Below are 20,117 nucleotides of genomic sequence, written 5' to 3'. Positions count from 1 at the left end.
CCTTTCCTGGTACCGTTAGTAGTGTCCGAGATGGCTATGTGCTTTGAGTTCCAACAGACTGAGGTTTATCAGTTCATGGCTAAGCCAAGCATGGAGCCAATGCAAGTTCGAAACCCCCAAAGGTGTTTCTCACTGGGGTTGCTCAGTGAGGGTCTGGGCTGGCCACTTCCGGTGATTGAACCGGAGTTTTCCGTTTATCCACAGAACAAGTTCTGTGCTTCCGGCTGCAGTACAGGCCTGCCCACAGTACCCTGCCAGCGTGTTTACACCCTGACCTGGAGGGACCAGCTAAGGGTGAGAAAGTGATTCGCTCTCCGCGTCCATCTCATGCTTGTTTGGTTGGCTGAGACTGGCCATGCATGCTGTGGATGGTCCCGGGGCTTTCAGGTCTCATGGGAAAGCTCTCCATTCATGGAAGCAAACCCATGTCAACTGGCAGTGTATCCGCTCAAATCCATGAAATTCCAAGACATAGAAAGAGGGAACATTTTGTGCTTCTAAACGATTTCTCATCTAGTGAATCACTGGTTAGAATAAATATTTTAGATAAATGCATGAATATTTTATTGCCTTTACTTGGAGTGTTGACCTTCAAATTGTCTTCCTAGAGTAGAATCATTTTAGAGGCAAATCTTAGAGAAGACGTTGGTGGCTGCTTGTCTCATTTTCCAGAGGGAGGGTCCTGGATTTGTTTCCAGTTGATTTAATGATAAAGCGATGGAATGACACTGAAATTTTTTAAAACTCTGAACTGATAATGTTACAGTGAGAGTTCTGAGGAGTTTTATTTTGTTTATTTTGTTTATTAATTGGTGGGCTGTCGTGTGGAAAGACAATTCTTGGGCATGGGTTCTTAGGCACATTTGGCCACCATCTTATTGACCTCTGCCGAGAAAATAAAACGGTAAATAGGAAATACTTTAAACATATAAAAGGGCCACCAACTCTAAGCATAAAACAAGCATTTTACTATTGATTTTTAATCATTTTGAATAGTATTTATGAAATAAGTTTTAGGAGTCTCGACCCCTAATGCCGGTACTGCTAGAAAGACATGTAATTTTGATATCGCCTCATTTCTTTGGCTCGTCTCTAGACTTGTGATCAGAAACAAGGAGAGTTGTTAACAGTAGCTTAGTACAATTTCTGCCACATAATGGACTCTATATAAATAACAACTTTTGTGCTTCTCTCAGGCCAAGGGGTTACCTCACATGAGTGTATATACCACAAGCTGTCTGCCATGGGCACTCAATCAGTATCCACTTCCACGGGCAAGTACACTGGCTGGGAAAAGAGGTATCACCTCTCATGAGGTGTCCCCACCTGCCCGTGTCCCTGGCTGTGACCCCAGCCACGCTGAGGAGGTTCGCGGTCTGTGTCGGCTTCATTCACCTCTACCTCCAGGGATTAGCTCTAGCCACCTCCTCGTTTCTCCCCCGATTGGGGCCACAGCTGTGGTGACTTTGGTGGCTTGACTTAGGAGAATGACACAGAAGAGCAGAGAAAGGCAGGTTGGCCCCTCTTGCCCCCCCTCCCCTTAACACGTCTGATCCATAACCAAACAACATTCAGTTATCCAGATCCTGCAGACCGGAGCTGGCTGGGATGGGCACACTCTCCTCTACTCAGCTGTGGCGCCAGCCACCTCAAGGTCAGGACCACCACATTTACCCCCGCTGCCAGCCAGGGCTGAGGTTTTGGCCACTATCTGTGGTTTCCCTCCTGATTTGACTCTTAGTAGATCCATAGCCCACGGTCACATCTCTGGGTTGAGGGAAGGCTTGGTATCTGGGGTTCTCAAACTTCCCCAAGCATCAAAATTACCTGGAGGGCTCTTAAAGCCCTGCCCCCAGAGGTTCCCTTTCAATCGGCCAAGCCAGCTTCATGGGCTGAACCCTGTACTCCGAAGCAGCACCCATTTGGCTTAGTGATCTGCTGGGACCATCTTGAAATTCTAATCATTTTTTAGTCTTAGGGCCCCGCATGTTCATTTTGCCCTGGGCCCTGCATATGGTGGCCAGTCTTGGCAGGAGGTCCAGAATGGAGCTTGAGAATTTGCATTTCCAACAAGTAATGCATTTCCTAGGTGGTAGCGATGCGGCCGCATCAGAACCGCTGAGTGAGGTTTTGCAGAGTCAGCCCAAAGGACAGAGGAAGGGGACAGTGGCGCTCCACCTCCTCCTCTCTCACCTCTGCTGGACCAGATCCAATCACAGCCATGATCATGGAGGAAAAAACAATGTGACAGCTTCAGTTACTTTCGTTATTGCTGTTATTGTTCTCTGTCTTGTGTTAACCAAACTGAATGCTCTCATGAAGCATGCTGCCTTTTTAATACCCCCAGCGACATGGACTTGATTTCCCTGTCTGTACACCAGTCCAAAAACAATGTATTGAAGCAGCTCGCAAAAATATGTAAAGCGGAACAATATCATAGTAAGTAATTTGAAAGACCAGGGAAAGGAAAGCAGTGGAAAGAGTGATAAGGTAAGATGAAGTTGGGGTGTGAAACACACAAAGGCTTCACACAAGCTCCAATATCATACAAGCTCCAATACGCCAACTCGAGTGGAGCCCCAGTTCCTCAGAGCCTTTTAGCGGTCATTGCAAAGAGAGATACAATCTTTATTTCATGACCCGTGGTTCTATGTGGAAAAATAATTTTTACCTCCAAGTAGGTAAAAATAACCTGCTTGCCTGGGAGAAACCCAAATGTCCCTAGTACTGAGATGTTCAAGAAATTTCTTTCATGAGGTGTTTTTCTTTATGCACATAACTGTTGGCTGAATCTGCAGCTTATCATACTTTGCTCAATATATGCTCTTCCATATGTTTTGTAAGACAGAAGGGCAAGCTATGCGACCGAACTATTGTGGTCTCCATGAGCTACAATACGACCTTTCCAAAACTGTCCTCCTATTGTAAAGTGGCCAAAAAGCAGTCGAAGCCCTGATAGTTATTTTGTTTTGGCAAGTGAATTGACTTGACTCTCTTTAAAACAGCCCATAAAATAAGGCTTTATGTGCCCACTCTTATCGATATAACACTATGACTTATTCTTGCCGAGTAGACATAAGACATTTTCATTAATGAATGGAAAAATGTCAACTAAACAGGGAAAACAACTGAAATTAGCCCAGCAATTTGATTTCTAGCCCTGGTCAGAATGTAGGACCCTGATTCTGAGCTGAGCTCTCTGGTGCTACCAATTCAACACGTTCGTATTTTCTCATTTTCATAGTAAAGCATCCTCAATGAGAGTCGAACCCCATGACGACAGACAAGTGTCCATTTGTTTTGTTTTGTGTTCCCTCCACTAGAATTAGGGAGGGTTCCCCCTTTAATTAAATAGCGGAGGTTAAATCGTTTTTTCCCCCCACTTTCCAGCAGAAGTAGTAAGTTCCTTTTATTTTTCCTTCATTCATTGGAGGCCTAAAGTTTCTGGAAAACCATCCTCGTGGTTGTCCTCTGGCTCTTTCCCATAAGGTTATCAGTCATCGGTTTAAAGAGGAGGCAAGGAAAGGACTATTTATTCCATGTGGGTAAGAAATTCCCTCAGCAAAAAGTGCTTGGGCCTCTGGCTGCCTCGGTGACTGGGAAAGCGTGTCACAGCTGCTGAGATGCTTTCCCCTGGGACTAACCCCTGCTGGAGACCTCCGTGAAGCTAGACCCCCTGAAAGCGTCCTTCCAACGTGTTGCACGCACAGAACCCTTTGGTTAGGAAAGGCTTCCTCAGGCATGGGTTGACCTTCTTTAAGATCACTAAGGATTTGTTTTGAAAAATTAAACCAAAAGAAAGCAAAGACAAGTAAAGAGAAGTGAAGTGGGGGAGCGCGGGGGGAACAGAAGCAGGTTTGGGAACTTTTAATCAATCTGTGATCATTTCCCTTTAAGATGTCAGGGCCACTGTTTTGAGGAAGGTAGAAAATACAGATGTTCCCAGGTAAGACTTCCAACACTCCTGTCATGTTCCTGATGTTCTCATCGTCCTGTTCCGCTCACTGTTTTCACCGTTATTTCTGTTGCTGTGACAACTCATGCACATATAAACCTTAATGGATATGCTAATTAGTACGTTTTATATCAATTTGTAAAAGCACTAGTGCCTTGTAGAATCTTTTTAGGTGTAGTTAAATACAATGGACTCTAGTGATGGTCATATATTTATCCTTTTAGCCACCGTTTTAACCATGAAACAGTTATTCCCACCAGCATCATCGTCATTATCATCATCGTCGTCGATGTCCTCGTCCTCAGGAAGGATGGATTCACTTACAATAAGTATTTGGGTGCGGGGAGAAAAGGTGTCCGTAAAGCCATAATGAACTACGTGTAAAGTTTCAATCATAGTTTTATCTGAATTATTTTTAATTCAGGATATTGAGGAAAGTAAAAGAGTTATCTACAGTTTTCCCCTACTTAACAGATAGTGAGCAGCAGACTTTAATTTTTAAGTGGAAACAGGGATTTATCCAACAGGCATTTCAGTGATGCACCTTGGAGAAGACAGGGGTCCATGTGTTTCACCCTCTCCCGCCCCACTTCGCCTTGCTGTTTCCTGTAACATCTGTTGGGTTTTACTGCCATCTGCTGGCCATTTCATAGAAACGCTTTCACCTTATTGACACAGGAGTCTTGGAACCTTGCTCAGAAGCTCTTTTTGTTTCAGCCCGTGTCCATGCATTCTCCTCCTGTCCTGTGTGAAACCGTCGGATTGTTTGAATCTGGTCACTCATTGTTAACACACTCACGCACCTGTAATTGTCTCCTTGTGCCAGAAGCCCTGACATGCTGAGGTCGGAAGTTTCCTTTTCCGTGGGAGGAAGGCATTCGTCCACAGATTCCAACAAGGCCTCCAGCGGAGACCTCTCCCCTTATGACAACAACTCCCCAGTGCTGTCCGAGCGCTCCCTGCTGGCTATGCAAGAGGACGTGGCCCCGGGGGGCTCAGAGAAGCTTTACAAAGGGCCAGAGCAGTATGTGCGGGTGGGCCACTTGCCATCTTCGAAGTCGAGGGAGAGTTCTCCTGGACCAAGGCTTGGGAAAGGTAACTCCACCAGTGACTTTGATTGCATGTGGCCTGATGTGGGCGCTTTGGACCTTCTCTCCATCCCTTCACCATTTCACGTTTCTCTAATTCAATGAGCATTTACTGAGGACCTGCCAAACACCGACTCTGAGTCTGAGTCCCCACAGACCCAGCTAGCTGGGAAGCAGTCTCAAGCTCTGACAGCCCCTGACATTCCCAGCTGACTTTTCTGCTCCAGCATCCGAGGAACTGTATGTGTCCTGGCCTGTGGGTTTGGGTGCATATTTGTTAGGCTAAGATGTCACCGAACCATTGCTGTTAACTTTTATAAAGAGAACAAGCTGAACTTATTATATAACGAGCTGGCATGTTCCAGAGAGGTCTCCATGGGAGATGACGTCTTTAGGCAGAATAAGGCTTCCATGGTCAAATACATTTGCGAAATATTGGGTTAACCAAGCCAATGGTCTCTCTGCTGTACAAGTTCTCAGACTCTTTAAAGTGCTAGTGGGCACCATGAGTTTCCACAATGGGAGGGAGGGTATGGGTTGCAGCTTTTCTCAAATTCATTTGACCACCGAATGTTTGGTTCTGTTCTCTCCCTCCACAGAGTAATTCCTCAGGGTCAGGACTCAACAGGACACTTTTAAAGTAATAATTGGAGGACACAGTACAAATTCTTACTATTTTATCTCAAATTTATAGTTTAATCTGAAGAGCCACTCTGAAAGGGCTTTTTTTTTTTTTGGTGTTTTTAATCACAGCAGTTTTTTTTTAATTTTACAAATATTCGTGTCAAAAATTTTTTTTTAATTTACAATGAAAACAGTAACCCATGTTCCCATCAGGCATAAAATTTATTTTTAAAATGCGAAAGTACTTGCCTCATCTGTAAAATGGATTCAGGGTCATCTCTTCAGGATTAAATGAGAGAATGCATATGAACTGCAGAACACAGGGAAGCATCCAGTAGATGTTTGCTTCTAGAAATAGTCATTATTATCACGTGGCATCATTGTAGTGAGGATTAAATGAGATGGTGAAAACACCTAAGATAGTGCCTTAGGCTGTAAATATTTACAGACAGACTAAGGGGATGTATGAATAAATACATGCAGGACTGACTCTGTTGCCACCAGATAAAGAAACTATAACTATTCCTCTGTCTCTATGTTAATGCGGTCAGAGCTGTTGCCACCCATCACAATTCTACTCGTTTCCTATTGCTGCCGTAACAAAAGACCACAAACTTAGTGGTTTAAAACAACACACAAATTTATTATCATACAGTTCTGGACATCAGAAATCTAAAATGGGTCCACAGGGCTGTGTTCCTTCCGGAGACTCTAGGGAACAATCTGTTTCCTTGCCTTTTCCAGCTTCCAGAGGCTGCCTGCATTCTTTGGTTCCTGGCCCCTTCCTCCATCTTTAAAGCCAGCAATGTAGCATCTTCTCTCTTGCCTCCCTCTTATAAAGACCCTTGTGATTACATCGGGCTCGCACGGATAATCCAGGATCATCTCCTCATCTTAAAATCCATAACTTAAGCACACCTGCAGAGTCCCTTTTGAATATAACATCTTTACAGGTTCTGGGGATCATATCACGGACATCTTTGTGGGAGTCCTTATTCTGTCTACCACAGCCATCATAGAGAAAGAGCCTTTTTGTAAATCTCAGATGGAATAAGCATCTTAAAGGCAGGTCTGCATCGTATTCTGTCTTTTATCCATCACAATCTCGAATATAGTACTTTGAGCAAAAGAGATGTTATAAACATATTTATTGATTTTTTGCTCTTCAGTTTGTGAGTTACATACCTTTTTTATACACTTCTTCCTAGATATGGCAGAGGAGGCTTTCAATATCTGGGGAACTTGGCATTCAACATTGAAAAGTGGATCCAAAGACCCAGGAATGACAGGTGAAGCATAATTTTTTTAAACTGTTATCTCATTTACTTTTTAAGTTAATTTCCTTTCATTTTCACCTTACTATCATCGTATTACATGCTTGTCAAATATTATTTGGAAAATGCTGGAAACAGAAAAAGGGGTAAAGCTATACTTATCCTTTCCACCAAAGTACATCAGTCTTTGACTTTATTTCATTCCATTTCATTTGCAAGAGTTTTTAAAGATAGTTACAATCATTCTCTCTGTGTACCTTTATATGATTTGTTTACCGTCCATTCTCCAGTTATTTTCCATTATTACTGTTAAGAGCCATGTAGTATTCCAGATGCATATTTGTAGTTTATAGCCCAAAGCTGGGACAATGAGTTGTTTCCATTTATTATTGATGTTGTAATAAGTTATGATGTCAGGGACCTCTTTTATGTACCTTTTTTTTTTTTTTTGGTATTTTAAGTTATTAACAAATTCACAAAATTTCAGAAAGCCAGTTACAAATCCAGAATAGTAAAGTGGGGGACTTCCCTGGTGGTCCAGTGGTTAGGACTCCAAGCTTCCACTGCTGAGGGCCTGGGTTCAATCCCTGGTTGGGGAACTAAGATCCTGCAAGCCGCGTGGTGCAGCAAAAACAAAAACAAAACAAACAAAAAAACAGAATAGGAAAGTGGGTCAAAAATGATGAACCTTTTCAAGAATTCAGAGGTACAGTCACTTCACATTCCATAGAAGATGCGTTGGCTTATGCTCCATAAGCTGAAGATGGCAGTGCCATTTCACTGTACTGTCCGTGTCACTTTAACCTCATTGGTATTGCAAATCACTGGGTTTGCGTTTTGGCTTCTTTAAAGAACAAAATTGTATTTATTATTTTCATTTGCCTTTCTTTCTCACCAGTATTTTTTCATTTTTCTATTAATCAGCTGAATTTCCCCCACCGATTATCAGTTATGTCATTGGCTATTTGTGTATGCTAGTGTTTTTAAAATTGATTCTTACAAACTCTTCCTATCATAAAGATGTTAACCCTTTGTCCACTTTGTTTGCCACTGATATCATTATCCCTTGCATTTTTTTCCCCTTTTTGGATATCTGAAATTTTTTTAATGTTTTACATAGGTAAGTCTATCACTCTCTCTTGTTGTGAATTATTTTGCAAAATTAATCTTTACTTTTACTTAAGCATTGGAGAGTCAGTCATCTATGCACTTTTCCCTTTCATAGTATTCCATTATTTTAACCCTTAATTCTTTAATCCATCTGGAATATATGTTAATATATTGCATGAAGTGTGTAAATTGTTTTGTTTTATTGTTTCTCCCAAATGTGTGTGTATGTATGTATGTGTGTGTGTGCGTGTGTGTATATGTTCCCTTTCTCATTGTTTTGTAATACCTCCCATATTACATTTTTAAAGCATGGTACATTTGTAATTTAATGGCCTCTAATCCAGTTTGAGTACTTGAGTACTGATCCATTATCTAACTACATCTCATTGTATCCCATGAAGTGCTTTACTGCCTTTTCCCCCAAGGATAAACTATTCCACGATATTCTGCTCTGTTTTCCTTAGCTGTTTCAACTCTGATCTGTCCCTATGTAAATGCTTATATGCCCCTCTCTCCCCAAAATGATCTGCTCCCTTTCCCAGCCTACTAAAAAGAAATGAGAGGACAGGGCAAATCCATAGGAAAAAGGCAGCCTGGGGACATAGGCCCCAGGAACTCCTCATTTGCTTGTGAAACGCAGTGTTTTGCTCTCCTTTCAATTTCCTGAGGAAAGTTGTATCAGTTAGGGAAGGCTAACTGCTGTAAGAAACACCCCCAAAACGTCAGTGGCTTAACCTCTCACAGGTTGATTTCTCCCTCAGCGCCCAGTTCACTGTGGATTGTGCAGAGTCACTCAGGGGCTCAAGTTCCATCTAGCCAGTGGCTCCCCCATCCTCAGAGGCTTTGGAGTCTTCCATGGTTCCTCCATCCTGGGCTACAAGTTAAAGGAAGGGAGCAAGCAGGAAAGACTAGGCGTGCATTTGGGGTTTTTTTGTTTGTTTGTTTGTTTGTTTACTAGACCAGGCCTAGAAATGGCTCAAATCACACCTCTGCACATGTGTTAGCCAGACCTCATTTATGTGGCCCTCCTAACTGCAAGGGAGGCTGGGAAACGTCATCCAGGAAGGAAAGGGGACGATTTGGTGAACAACGAGCCAGTCTCTCCCACAGTGGAGGTGGTGGAATATACACAGCGGCTGCTGTCTTCATTATCTTCTGGCACCAAATGAGGCATTTTTGATTCATTTCATTATTCCTACAGCTTTAATTGACACAATAGAAACATGGAAACATTATTTGTGTCTCCTCTGGATTGCAAGTTGCACTGAACAGGAAGGGAATGTTCCTTTCACCTTCTAGGTCCAGAAAAGTTTTCCTAACCACGCAGAAGGGGGCTTTCCTAAAACATAAATTAGGGCCAAGGACTATCTGGTTGCATTTGACAGCTAACCTGTCGGAGTCCAGGCATCTGTCTTTGGAGCTGCTTCACGAATTGTGCCAGTAATCAGAAAGCACTGCTCACGTCCCTTACTAGGAAGTCTTTTACTTTAGGCAACAACAACTAAGCGTGCCCGCACTTTTTTTGGTTTTTGAAATTGGCAGTAGGAAAGAAATAACAGGGCATCCCGACAGGGGTTCTACAAACCAATTCCATTTCTCGTCCTTCTCTCCGGCTCCCAGGTTCCTACGGAGACATTTTTGAAAGCAGCTCCCTCCGACCGGGGCCGTGTTCTCTTTCTCAAGGGAACCTGTCCCCAAACTGGCCCCGGTGGCAGGGGAGCCCCATGGAACTGGACGGCAGTGCGCAGGTCACTGGCAGGACTCAGACCGCGAGCGCCACCGCCGAGTGCAGGGCGCACGCCCCCGTGGCCCGCGTCTGCGGCACGCCCCCCATGCAGGGCGGCGGGGGCGGGAGGCGCGCGCCAAGGCCAAGGCCGGAGCCGTGCTGGACGCTGAGCAGCGCCGAAGACCTCGCCGAGTGCGAGCCGGAGGTGGCCTGGCCGCAGAGGAGAGCCAAGCCTCTGCACCAGAGACCTGCAGAGGGTGCCAGGCACGGTGACAAGAGGCCTCCTCCTCCGTATCCTGGTCCAGGGAAGCAGGCCCTAGCATCGGCCCACCAGCCCGCGGAGCCGCCGCTGTGGAGGCCCCAGAGGCCAGAAGGAGGCTCCGGAACAGCTTTGGAAGAGGGAAGCCAGAGAGCCGAGCGAGAGCATCAGGCCGCCCAGCAGAAAGCGAGCAGCGCCTACCCCGGTCCCGCCAGCGATCAGAACAGTAAGACCTTGGGGGAACCCAACTGGCTCGACTGGCAGAGGGAGCGGTGGCAGATCTGGGAGCTCTTATCCACCGACAACCCCGATGCCCTCCCGGAAACGCTGGTATGAGATGAGTCCTCCACGCTCCGCCCTCACGTCCCAAACAGCCTTCTTCCACTCAGTAGGGGAAAAAGTGGGTGTTGGACAATTGGGCACTTACTTGTTTTTCTTCTTTTACACTTAAAAAAAAAAATAACACGAGAAAAGTCAGTTCACTTAAAGATATAGAGCACTAGGACCCTGGCCATTTATGATAAGATTCTATTGCATAGCCAGCCTTCAGAAAAAACAAAAACAGAAATGGATGCTAGTATCCAATCTAAAAGCTATTCACATTGGCTCTGTATAAGATAAAACTCTCGCTTCGGTATAGCTTAATTGTATTTATGTGTCTTCAGTTTTGACTCTTGTATATTCTGTAACAGATTATGTATGATAATCCTATATGTTATATTCACAGAAAACAGAAGGAACACATTTTTTAATCACTTATTCTAAGTAATGAGATTCTATAGAGTGTTCTAGAATACGCACAAGCGGGTTTCTGTGCTTTGGCCATAGCTTTTTAACTGGGGACAGCCCTTCCTTCGATGCCTAAGGAAAACACTAACAAACAAAATAAAACAGAATATGAGAAGCCATATTTTTCTATAGTAGTGAGATACAAAAAAATATAGTCACTGAAAGCTTTTTCATATTGAATATGTTTTAAGGAAAATATTAAATTTGGTACATTATGGAATATATTTTTAGAATCTGTTTAGAAAGAATTCAGAGAGAAAGGCCGTGCCTGACAAAGAAAGAATAATTAAGAAGTTGTCCTTCCCATTTTAGGTCAAATTCAATTTTATATAGACCATATATAATATATATTTATAATGTACGATTTTTATGTATTTTTCAAAACTGCAAACTGGAATCCAACTATAAAGTGTTTAAGGATCAAAAGAGAGTATTCAAATTACAGAACATGGTTTTTCCTTTTGCCCCATAATCAGTATTAACCAAATTATACGCAGTGCTTTGTAAAGTAACTCATATTTGGAAAAAAATTAAGCCCTGTATTTACATTGTGCCAAAGGCTGAGGAAATGTTTTCTTTGGTAATTTTATGTGTAGTGTAAAATGTTCCTACCATAGTTCAGTAGTAAATTTGAAGTTTTTCAACTGCAAAACAATTTTTGACCAGCAGGTGGCAATTCGCTTCAGTATTTTATGAAATTTTTTTTTCACTTCATAAGGGAATGTGTATTATAGAAAAAGAGGTGTTTTTTTTTTTATAAAACATGCTACTCTTAATTTTCATATTGGCAATGACATTTTCAGTGGTGTTTCCTAAAGTTCTTATTTGTGCCATAATGAATAAAAAGTTAAGCAAAGCCTTCGTTCCCTGGCATTAAATCTAGTGAATGAACTCGCACCCCATTCCAAACATACACTTCCCTATCCCCAAGTCCAAGTGTAATAAATAATGGCAGTACTATACATACACAGCTAAAGAGCTAGTAAAAAATATCAGGTGGCTTGGGGACGTAACCCGGTAACACTGAAGCAAGTGAAGGCTGATTGTCACTCATTTGAAACTCAGTTGTCGATGAGGAAGTGGTTTGCTCCAGGATGGGAACTCAGGTTTCCCACCCGCTGGACAGGTGTTGCCCAACACAATCCTTGTAAATTACATCTACACTATAGGCCTTAGATGCTCCTTTTGCTTCAGGGCTGAAATAATGAAGTCTAAAAATGCTATCTGATGCCTCTTTTCGGGGGAATGATGAGGATATCTTCAAGCTCTGTCATTGGGTCCAGCACTTCTGCCACTGGCAGGGACTCGGGAGGGATTCGCCTGCCGGCCTCTGGTTCCTCCTGGCTGCCCACACACAGCCCAAAGTTGCCAACAAGACCCAGAGCAAACGCTGTCTGCCTGTGGACCACAGGTTGCTTTCCTGTGCCACCCCTTCTCTTCCTCCTCCCGCTGACTCTGTGTTTTCTTGGCTTTGAATTTGACACCAGTCTGGCCAGTTCTCTGTCTCCTTTCTGGACTCAACTGCCTGATATATGGGACCCCCCCCCCACCAGGTTCTTGCCCTAATAGTCCTATTTTTTAAACTGCCAGATCAAATGGCCCTGAGGTTGACGTCTGTGTCACAAAAGGTGAAGTATGTCTATCTATTAATAGTCAGATCTAAAATAGTCCAGAAAACATGGCTCAGAATTTTTTTTATACAATTAAATTGTGGTGTGTGTGTGTGTGCTGTGCCTGTTTATGCCCAAGTACGTACATGTAATGAACAATATTCACTCTCCCTTTCTCTTTAGATGGTTTAAGCCCAGTGGCCCTATCTTTGGCTTAGTGAGTGAAAGCTTGTTTCTCAGATGCCTTTATCACATTGAAAATAAGCTGTTTCTTTAAATTAATTTTTATTGGAGTATATTACAATGTTGTTAGTTTCTACCGTACAGCAAAGTGAATCAGCTATACATATACGTATATCCCCTCTTTTTTTGGATTTCCTTCCCATTTAGGTCACCACAGAGCATTGAGTAGAATTCCCTGAGCTGTACAGTAGGTTCTCCTTAGTTATCTATTTTATACATAGTTTATACATAGTATCAATAGTGTATATATGTATATATGTCAATCCCAATCTCCCAATTCACCCCACCCCCCCTTTCCCCCCTTGGTGTCCATATGTTTGTTTTCTATGCCTGAAAATAAGCTGTTTTAAAACACACACACAAGCCCCAAAGACCTGAGTCGAAGTTGGAGTTATTTCTAACACTTTGTAAATGTTATAATACCTGACAAGAAAAAAAAAAAAGCAAACTCTTTCAATTTGGACAAAACCATTTAACAGGCTGTTGAAGTCACTCATTCCTGGGAGCAAAGAGATCCTACAATCAAGAAAAAAGCTCCAACGTGCCACAGATGTCTCTGCATCTTTGAATACTCAATCACCGTTTTTGTGTCTCTGGCAATGGGGCAGAATGATGGCAGAAATGGCCGAACAGGAATCTGTCTTGATCTAAGAAGCTATTAACATACGTTTGTTGTGGGTTTTTATAGAAAAAAAAATCTCTTCTACCAATGGAGTGTGTGCAAATTGAAGAAATTTCTAAATAAGCCCAGCTTGCTTCTTTTCTTATGCACATTTTAATACACATCTGCTTGACAGAGAAACAGCATTGGGATTAAATCTAAGGAGATGTCAGGACCCAGTCCAGGCCTGTGGTGTATGTCGCTCTGATAAGCAAACTGCAGGAGGTGGACTCAAGTGAACTGAGAAGAAAGGAAATGACTGAGGAAGAGTCACACAGAGATGAAAACAGGACAACATTTCGACTGGACAGAATTTTAAAACAGGACTAAATCAGTAGCAAATATTCTTCTGGAGAAAAAAATCCAAACCACAGGAAAATTCCAATAAAGGTTGGAATTCATTGGCACAGTCAAGGCAGCGGATGACGTCGTGAAGATGTGGAGCTGCAGACAGTGGTCTCTGGGGTGTGGACCCCTGGCCTGGCGTGGTCTGCGGTTCCTCACGGTGCACACAGCACCAGCCCCAACCGAAGGCCCCCAGAGGTTTCAGAAGGGTCAGAAAATTCTCTCAATTCAATTTGACCAACATCTGTTCAGCCTTGAGTGAGCAACTCAGACTCATCCCAGTCTGCTTGGGCCATCCCAGGTTTAGTAATAAAAGCTCCACATCCTGGCATGGTAGGGAAAGGGGCCAGGATCCAGAGCGCGCCACCTTGGTACCTCTCAGGTGGGGTCGCCAGATAAGATACAGGAAGCCCAGTTCAACTGGAGTGTCAGATAAATGACTAATCTTAATTTAGTATATCTCAGGTACCATTTGGGATATACTTACACTTTTAAAAGAGTCGTTGTCCCAGATACTGCATGGGACACACAAATATTACAAAAGGATTTGCTGTTTATCTGACGTTCCAGTTGAACGGAGCATCTATTTGCTAAGTGTGGCCACCCTGATCTGCAGCCTTGCTAGCCACTAGGTCCCCAACAGCCTGCTTGACATCTACACCGAATGCCCCACGGTGCCTCAACAGCCCTGAACGACCAACTGCAGCCTCGACTTCCACGTGGAGCCACGTGGTCTCCAGCCCCTACCCACCTCTCCGTCCAGGGAGTCTCGCCTGCAGCCTCCCCGGGATCCCAGGCTTGTTGACTCATTTTGTCGTAGGCGCGTCCCTGCTTAAACGACATCGGGGCCAGCTCTTCCCTCTGGCCTAGGGGACAAGGTCCACATCCTTCATGATGACGTCAAAACGCTTCACAATCTGGTCTCGATCTAACGTCTGCATCTCATCTCTCCCCATACTCTGGCCACGTGCAGAAAACTCCCCATTCCCACGGACAGGACACGCTTTCCTGCCTCTGTCCCAAGGGCCTCGAATGCTCTTCCTTGTTCTTCCTATTCAGCCAAATGCTAATTTTCTTGTAAAATTAGCTTGACTCCTCCCCTCCCGGAAACACGCTGAATCGCCGCTTATTCTGGCATTTGGCGCAGGTGACCATGTTAACAAGCATCGCTGTGCATTATGGGTACGGCCGTACATTTTTGTCTGTAGGTCATTCCCACTCTGTCCCTGACGCCGGGGACTATGTCCCCAGGACTGGGCAGAGACCGGACATAGAGTTGGTGTTTGGTAAATGTTGGCTGAACGTATGCGTATGAATACGATCGAGCAGTTTACCACGCAGTGGAGAAAAAGTACAACGCCGTCCACCTTCTGGCAAGTACAAAGGTAGGACCTTATTTTCCAGATAAAAAGGTTTTTCAAGAAAGGAGGAGACAGTCTGGGGAGAAGCTGATGGCAAGCACAGAGACACTGTCTCCTAACCAGCTTTGCCCCACAAAGACATATCGCTGCGGCTCTGTACCGTAGGGGACAAAGAGGGCGGGCGAGTGGCCTGTGATGCATCACCTTTTCACTCCTAAGATTTAAACTTTAAGAGTAAACGTGAGAAGCAGATGTGTATTTCCATGGTTCCTGGTTGGTGCTCAATAAGTATTTAATGACTGAAGAAACAGTGACGTTTCAAAGTGTGGGCTTCAGGGTCAGAGAGAACACAGCTTGACTACCGGCTTTATCATTCATTAGCTGGGTACCAGTTACTTTAACTGGCTAATTCTCCATTTTCTCAGAGTAGTCGAAGCATAATAACACCCAACTCCCAGGATTGTTCTGAGGGTTAAGTGAGAAAATACCTAGGGTTGCGGCAGCTATACAACACGTATTCAACAACTGGCAGTATAATTGGTGTCCCATGTGAGATCACTTCAGAAAAAAGAAATTGGGGCCCTCTGCTGCGAAATGCAGGTACGATGAGCTAACATTAACGACACCTGCTCTGGTCTGTTTCACTCGTATTAACTCATTTCATCCCCCACAAGCGGTAGACGGGAACCATGACTATCCTCATTTTCCAGGGGGCACAGAAGACTCAGAGTGACATCAAATGGGTTGCCCAAGGTCGCATAGCTGGAAGGTAGCAGAACCAGGACTTGGGGGCGGGCCATCCAAGTGTGCGGACCCGCTGTTTGGACCGAACCTTCCGTTGTCCACTAGGGGGAGCAAAGCTGTTTCTTGTTTCCTTACAAACAAGATGCCCACGTTTGCTTAGAGGGTGTAGGTGTTTAATCACCAGTTAAACAAAAGGCACTTTAACAGGAGAAAAGGGTTTATTTCATATGCATACAGGAACCAACAGAAGAATTATCTGGCTCCTTAAATAGTTAAAGGTTTATAGACCTAACCTAGCAGGGAAAAAGGAGTGGGGAGAAACAGCTTCTAAGGGAAAAACAAATAGGTTTATTTAAGAAAAACAAACGGGTTTTTAGGAGAGCAGACGGGAGATAAGAAAGTTTTTGATAATGGTTGTCTATACAGGTATGATCAGTCTTTCTGTCTCCATCAGGACCATAAAACTCCCCCAGAGAGGGGATTTATGGTAGCTTCATTTCCCAGAAGTTGCTTTTAGTCAGATAAGGGAAGCTCAGGAAGGCTTTTTTCTGCATCTGTTGAATCTCAAATGTCTTCAGCTTAAAACCATCTTTATGCCAAGTCTGGGATTCTGAGTGGTCTTCTCCACAAGGGCAAAATGAGTTAGAGAAGGAATTAGAAACACGCTTATTCATGCAGGGAAGAAACATGGCAACTCAGAGTCCTCTTAAAGTAAAATCACTTTACTTGGTCAAAGACCAAGGATCTGGGTCCAGAATCTGCTTGGGAAACTCAGTCATGAGGGGAACCTGAGGGCAGATGAGTCGCCTGGTTGGTTTTCCTTCCTGTTGCTTCGCAGGAGGTGAGCTGGTTGCCTTGCTCTCCCCTCTGGCCTCCATCAGCCGCTTATCCCATCTGGAGGGGCGGATGCCATTGTAGCCGTGAGCACAGCTGAGCTTGGCAGAAGGGCAAAGACTTGCTAGGGACCAAGGCAGTGCTGGTTTGCAATGTCACTGCCGAGCAAAGTGTGCAAACAAAGAAGCAATTCAGCAGTGACAGAGCTCAGACGCCAGAGGGGCAAGCTGGCCTGGCCCCAGTGAGGTTGTTCACAGCCATTCTGCAAACACGAATGTTATGGGTTGAATTGTGTCCCCCACCAAAAAGATGTTGAAGTCCTAACCCCCAGTACCTGGGAGTGACCTTATTTGGAAAGAGGGTCTTTGCAGACAATCAACTTAAGATGAGGTCATTAGGGTGGACCCTAATCTAGTATGACTGTTGCCTTAATAAAAAGGGGGAAGTTTGGACGCAGAGACAGACACATACCCAGGGAGAACGCCTTGTGAAGACTGGAGTTCTGCTACCACAAGCCAAGAACTGCCAGAACCTGGGAGAGAGGCCCAGAACAGACCTTCTAGCACCTTCGAAGGGGGCACAGCTCTGTCAACATTTTGATCTTACTTGTAGCTTCCAGAACTGGGAGGGAATACATTTCTGGTGTTTAAACCACTCTGTTTGTGGCACTTTGTTACGCCCTTGCATGCGAATATGGTGAACAAAGCTCAAGGAGCAGAGACAACCCAGGACACCTCTGCAGCTCAGGGGAGCGGCCACCAGGAAAGGGTCTGCCTTTTGAGACCACGATTCACATAGAAGAAGTACCCAGTATCAGAGGGGTTTTCTGTGTCCCCGATGAGTGGGCATTGTCTTCACCCCACTGTCACCTTCCCCCGCCCCCATCATCACCTACCAAAGCGATGTGAGATGAACTTTCAAAGGAAAGGTTTTCGTTATTAAAACAAGACAAAGGTGGAATTCTGCAACATTTAGAACTGAGGGGGGCGGGAGGACTTCAAGGACGACTTGGGAATAAGCAACATTGGACAAGTGGCGTTTGCATATAACATTTGCTTTCACGTTTCCTACTTGGAACTTTGACCCACGGCTGTGTAAATACGTGGTAGTTGTCAATGCATCGCAAAGATGGAGCGTGTGGAAGTGCAGAGGATTTGAAGGATGCAGGAGGAACGCGAAGCTCGCACCCTGGCCCTGGGATCAGCACCAGCATCTCCCGGGCGCGCTCTCGGAATGCCAATTCTCTCGGCACCTACTGAATCAGGACCCCTGGCGGGAGGGCCCAGCAATCTGCCTTTTAACAAGCTCTCCAGGGGATTCTGATCTACACAGAATTTTGAAGAGCGTCTAGCTGGGGAAACCACGGAATGGGGAGAGGTGGAGTGGGGAAAGGCAGCAAGATCCAAAACGCTGCCCTAATGCAATACTTTGTCAGAACAGCGTCGAATCATATTTTTTTAAGTCAGATGAAACAGGAAATCATAAAATGAGTTTGCCTTACGTTTTAACCGAAAGCACATAAACGGACACCATTTGCTAAGCTTCCAACGTGGAGCCGAGGCTGTTTCTTTCTCTGGGTGCAGGAGGGCCAGCAGCCCACTCCCCCTTCTTAGCTCATCCGCAGCCATCGTCTAACATCCCACTTCCAGTTTCTTTGCAGCAAAGTGAAGAAACCACCGCGAAGCAGTGAGCAAAGAATTTTTCTGGATGTTTACAGTATTTCCCCAATGCTTTCCAGTTTCATGGCAGTATTTTTAGTGATTCTCCTTTAAACCCTTCTTAATCACTCCTTAGTATGTACAGACTTGGTTTATGCATCGTCTTTTGTTTTGCTCAATTAAAATAATTAAGTTACTGACTCTTGGTAGACTGACTACTCGGTTAATAGGAGCAGAGGGGGATCTGTTAGCTGTAGGGATCAGCCGGCACATTTTTTTCCTTTTTTTCAAGTAGATTTATTGAGCTATGAGTATATACCAGACACTTCACACATTTAAAGTGTACAATTCAGTGGTCTCCAATCTAGTCACACAGTTTTGCAACCATCAATTTTAGAACATTCTCATCACCCCTGAAAGAAAACCCTACACCCATTAGTAGTCACTTCCCGTTCCTCTCTCACCCCAGCTGTGGCAACCACTAATCTACTTTCTGCCTCTATAGATTTACCTATTCTAGACATTTCTATAAATGGAATCATACCATATTTGGCCCTTTGTATTGCTTAGCATAATGTTTTCAAGATTCATCCACATTGTAGCATATATCAGTGTTTCATTCCTTTTTATGGCTGAATAAGATTCCATTGTATGGATGGACGACAATTTGTTTGTCCAGTCATCAGCTGATGGACTTTTGGGTTGTTTCTAAGCCAGCACGTTTTATAGAGGAAAAGGAAAGCACTGGTTAACCAGGAATTATCTGAAATGTAGTCTTTTAAGAGTGCATCCACTCAGGGAGATCAGCTCGGTGCTTTGTGACCACCTAGAGGGGTGGGATACGGAGGGTGGGAAGGAGGGAGACGCAAGAGGGAGGGGACATGGGGATATATGTATATGTATAGCTGATTCACTTTGTTATACAGCAGAAACTAACACACCATTGTAAAGCAATTATACTCCAATAAAGATGTTAAAAAAAAAGAGTGCATCCATTGATGTACTTTATGTAAAAACTAGTTTGAAGTAGGTTTTCAAACCACATTCTTTTCCCTGAGCTTAAAACTTTTCAGCATAAAACATGGCATAACCCAGTCCATCGAACGTGAGAGAAATAGGCCACATAAAACCTAGAATTCTGGTCAGAAAGGAACCTTCAAGAGAATGTATGGAAAGTGAGGCTTATAGACCTAAAGTGATTGTTCAAATCCCCCCCAATGCAGAGAATCAGTCTAGAAATGAAAATCCCCAATCCTGTCTTCTTCCTTTCCACTAGCCACCATCTCCAGATTTGAAATGCCAACCTAAGAGAGTGAAGGAAAAAATACTTGAATGAAATGACAGCCAAGGATGGGATTTTTAAATTAATTAGTGATATAATTCTCTAGTGGGCACTGCAGTTTTCTCCAAATGATTCGTCTGGGTTAATCTAAGCACAAGGCACTCTCCTGGGAATGTAAAAGGTGAGGGGTGTGAGGACACAGGCCTAATGCCAAACTGGCCCAAATCGATTAAAGAGAAAACTTATCTTCCATTGGTTGTGGGAGGCTTCCCCCTCCCACCCCGCCTCATATCCACTGGCCATAAATAAGGATCGGAAAGCTCAGACAGCAACTAGGAGCCATCTGATGATGATGAAAGAAATCAGCCAATTGAGATGAGGTTGAAACTGAGGTTGGAAGGAAGTCATCTGGAGAGATGCAATCGACCAGGCACATGCCCAATCTTGCACTTATGGTGGTGAGTCCCAGTGGGGATTCTCTTCCTTGCAGCCAAAAGCATCCTGATAATATTCCATACCCAGCCACTGAAGAGCCACAGGAACTCACCACATTA

The 20,117-nt window shown here is 44.2% G+C and overlaps 1 protein-coding gene across 12 annotated transcripts in view; it reads left to right on the top strand.

Moving 5' to 3' along the window:
- The window catches only part of ARHGAP6 (Rho GTPase activating protein 6), a 264,909-nt gene extending 253,228 nt beyond the window's left edge, over positions 1 to 11,681 (top strand). For 11 of the 12 annotated variants that reach the window (XM_036840648.1, XM_036840649.1, XM_036840651.1 and 8 more), the window contains 3 exons: positions 4,782 to 5,050; positions 6,876 to 6,956; positions 9,672 to 11,681. In XM_036840648.1, coding sequence (XP_036696543.1) covers positions 4,782 to 5,050; positions 6,876 to 6,956; positions 9,672 to 10,372 — 1,051 coding nt within the window. In that variant the 3' untranslated portion in view covers positions 10,373 to 11,681. The remainder of the gene's footprint in view (positions 1 to 4,781; positions 5,051 to 6,875; positions 6,957 to 9,671) is intronic. The other variant, XM_036840647.1, reaches the window with a different exon arrangement.
- Positions 11,682 to 20,117: the final 8,436 nt, after the last annotated feature.

The sequence above is a fragment of the Balaenoptera musculus genome, chromosome X (assembly GCF_009873245.2).
Source record: "Balaenoptera musculus isolate JJ_BM4_2016_0621 chromosome X, mBalMus1.pri.v3, whole genome shotgun sequence".
Lineage (NCBI taxonomy): Eukaryota > Metazoa > Chordata > Mammalia > Artiodactyla > Balaenopteridae > Balaenoptera > Balaenoptera musculus.
Note: the sequence above shows the minus strand (reverse complement) of the source record. Positions and strands in the feature narration are given on the sequence as shown.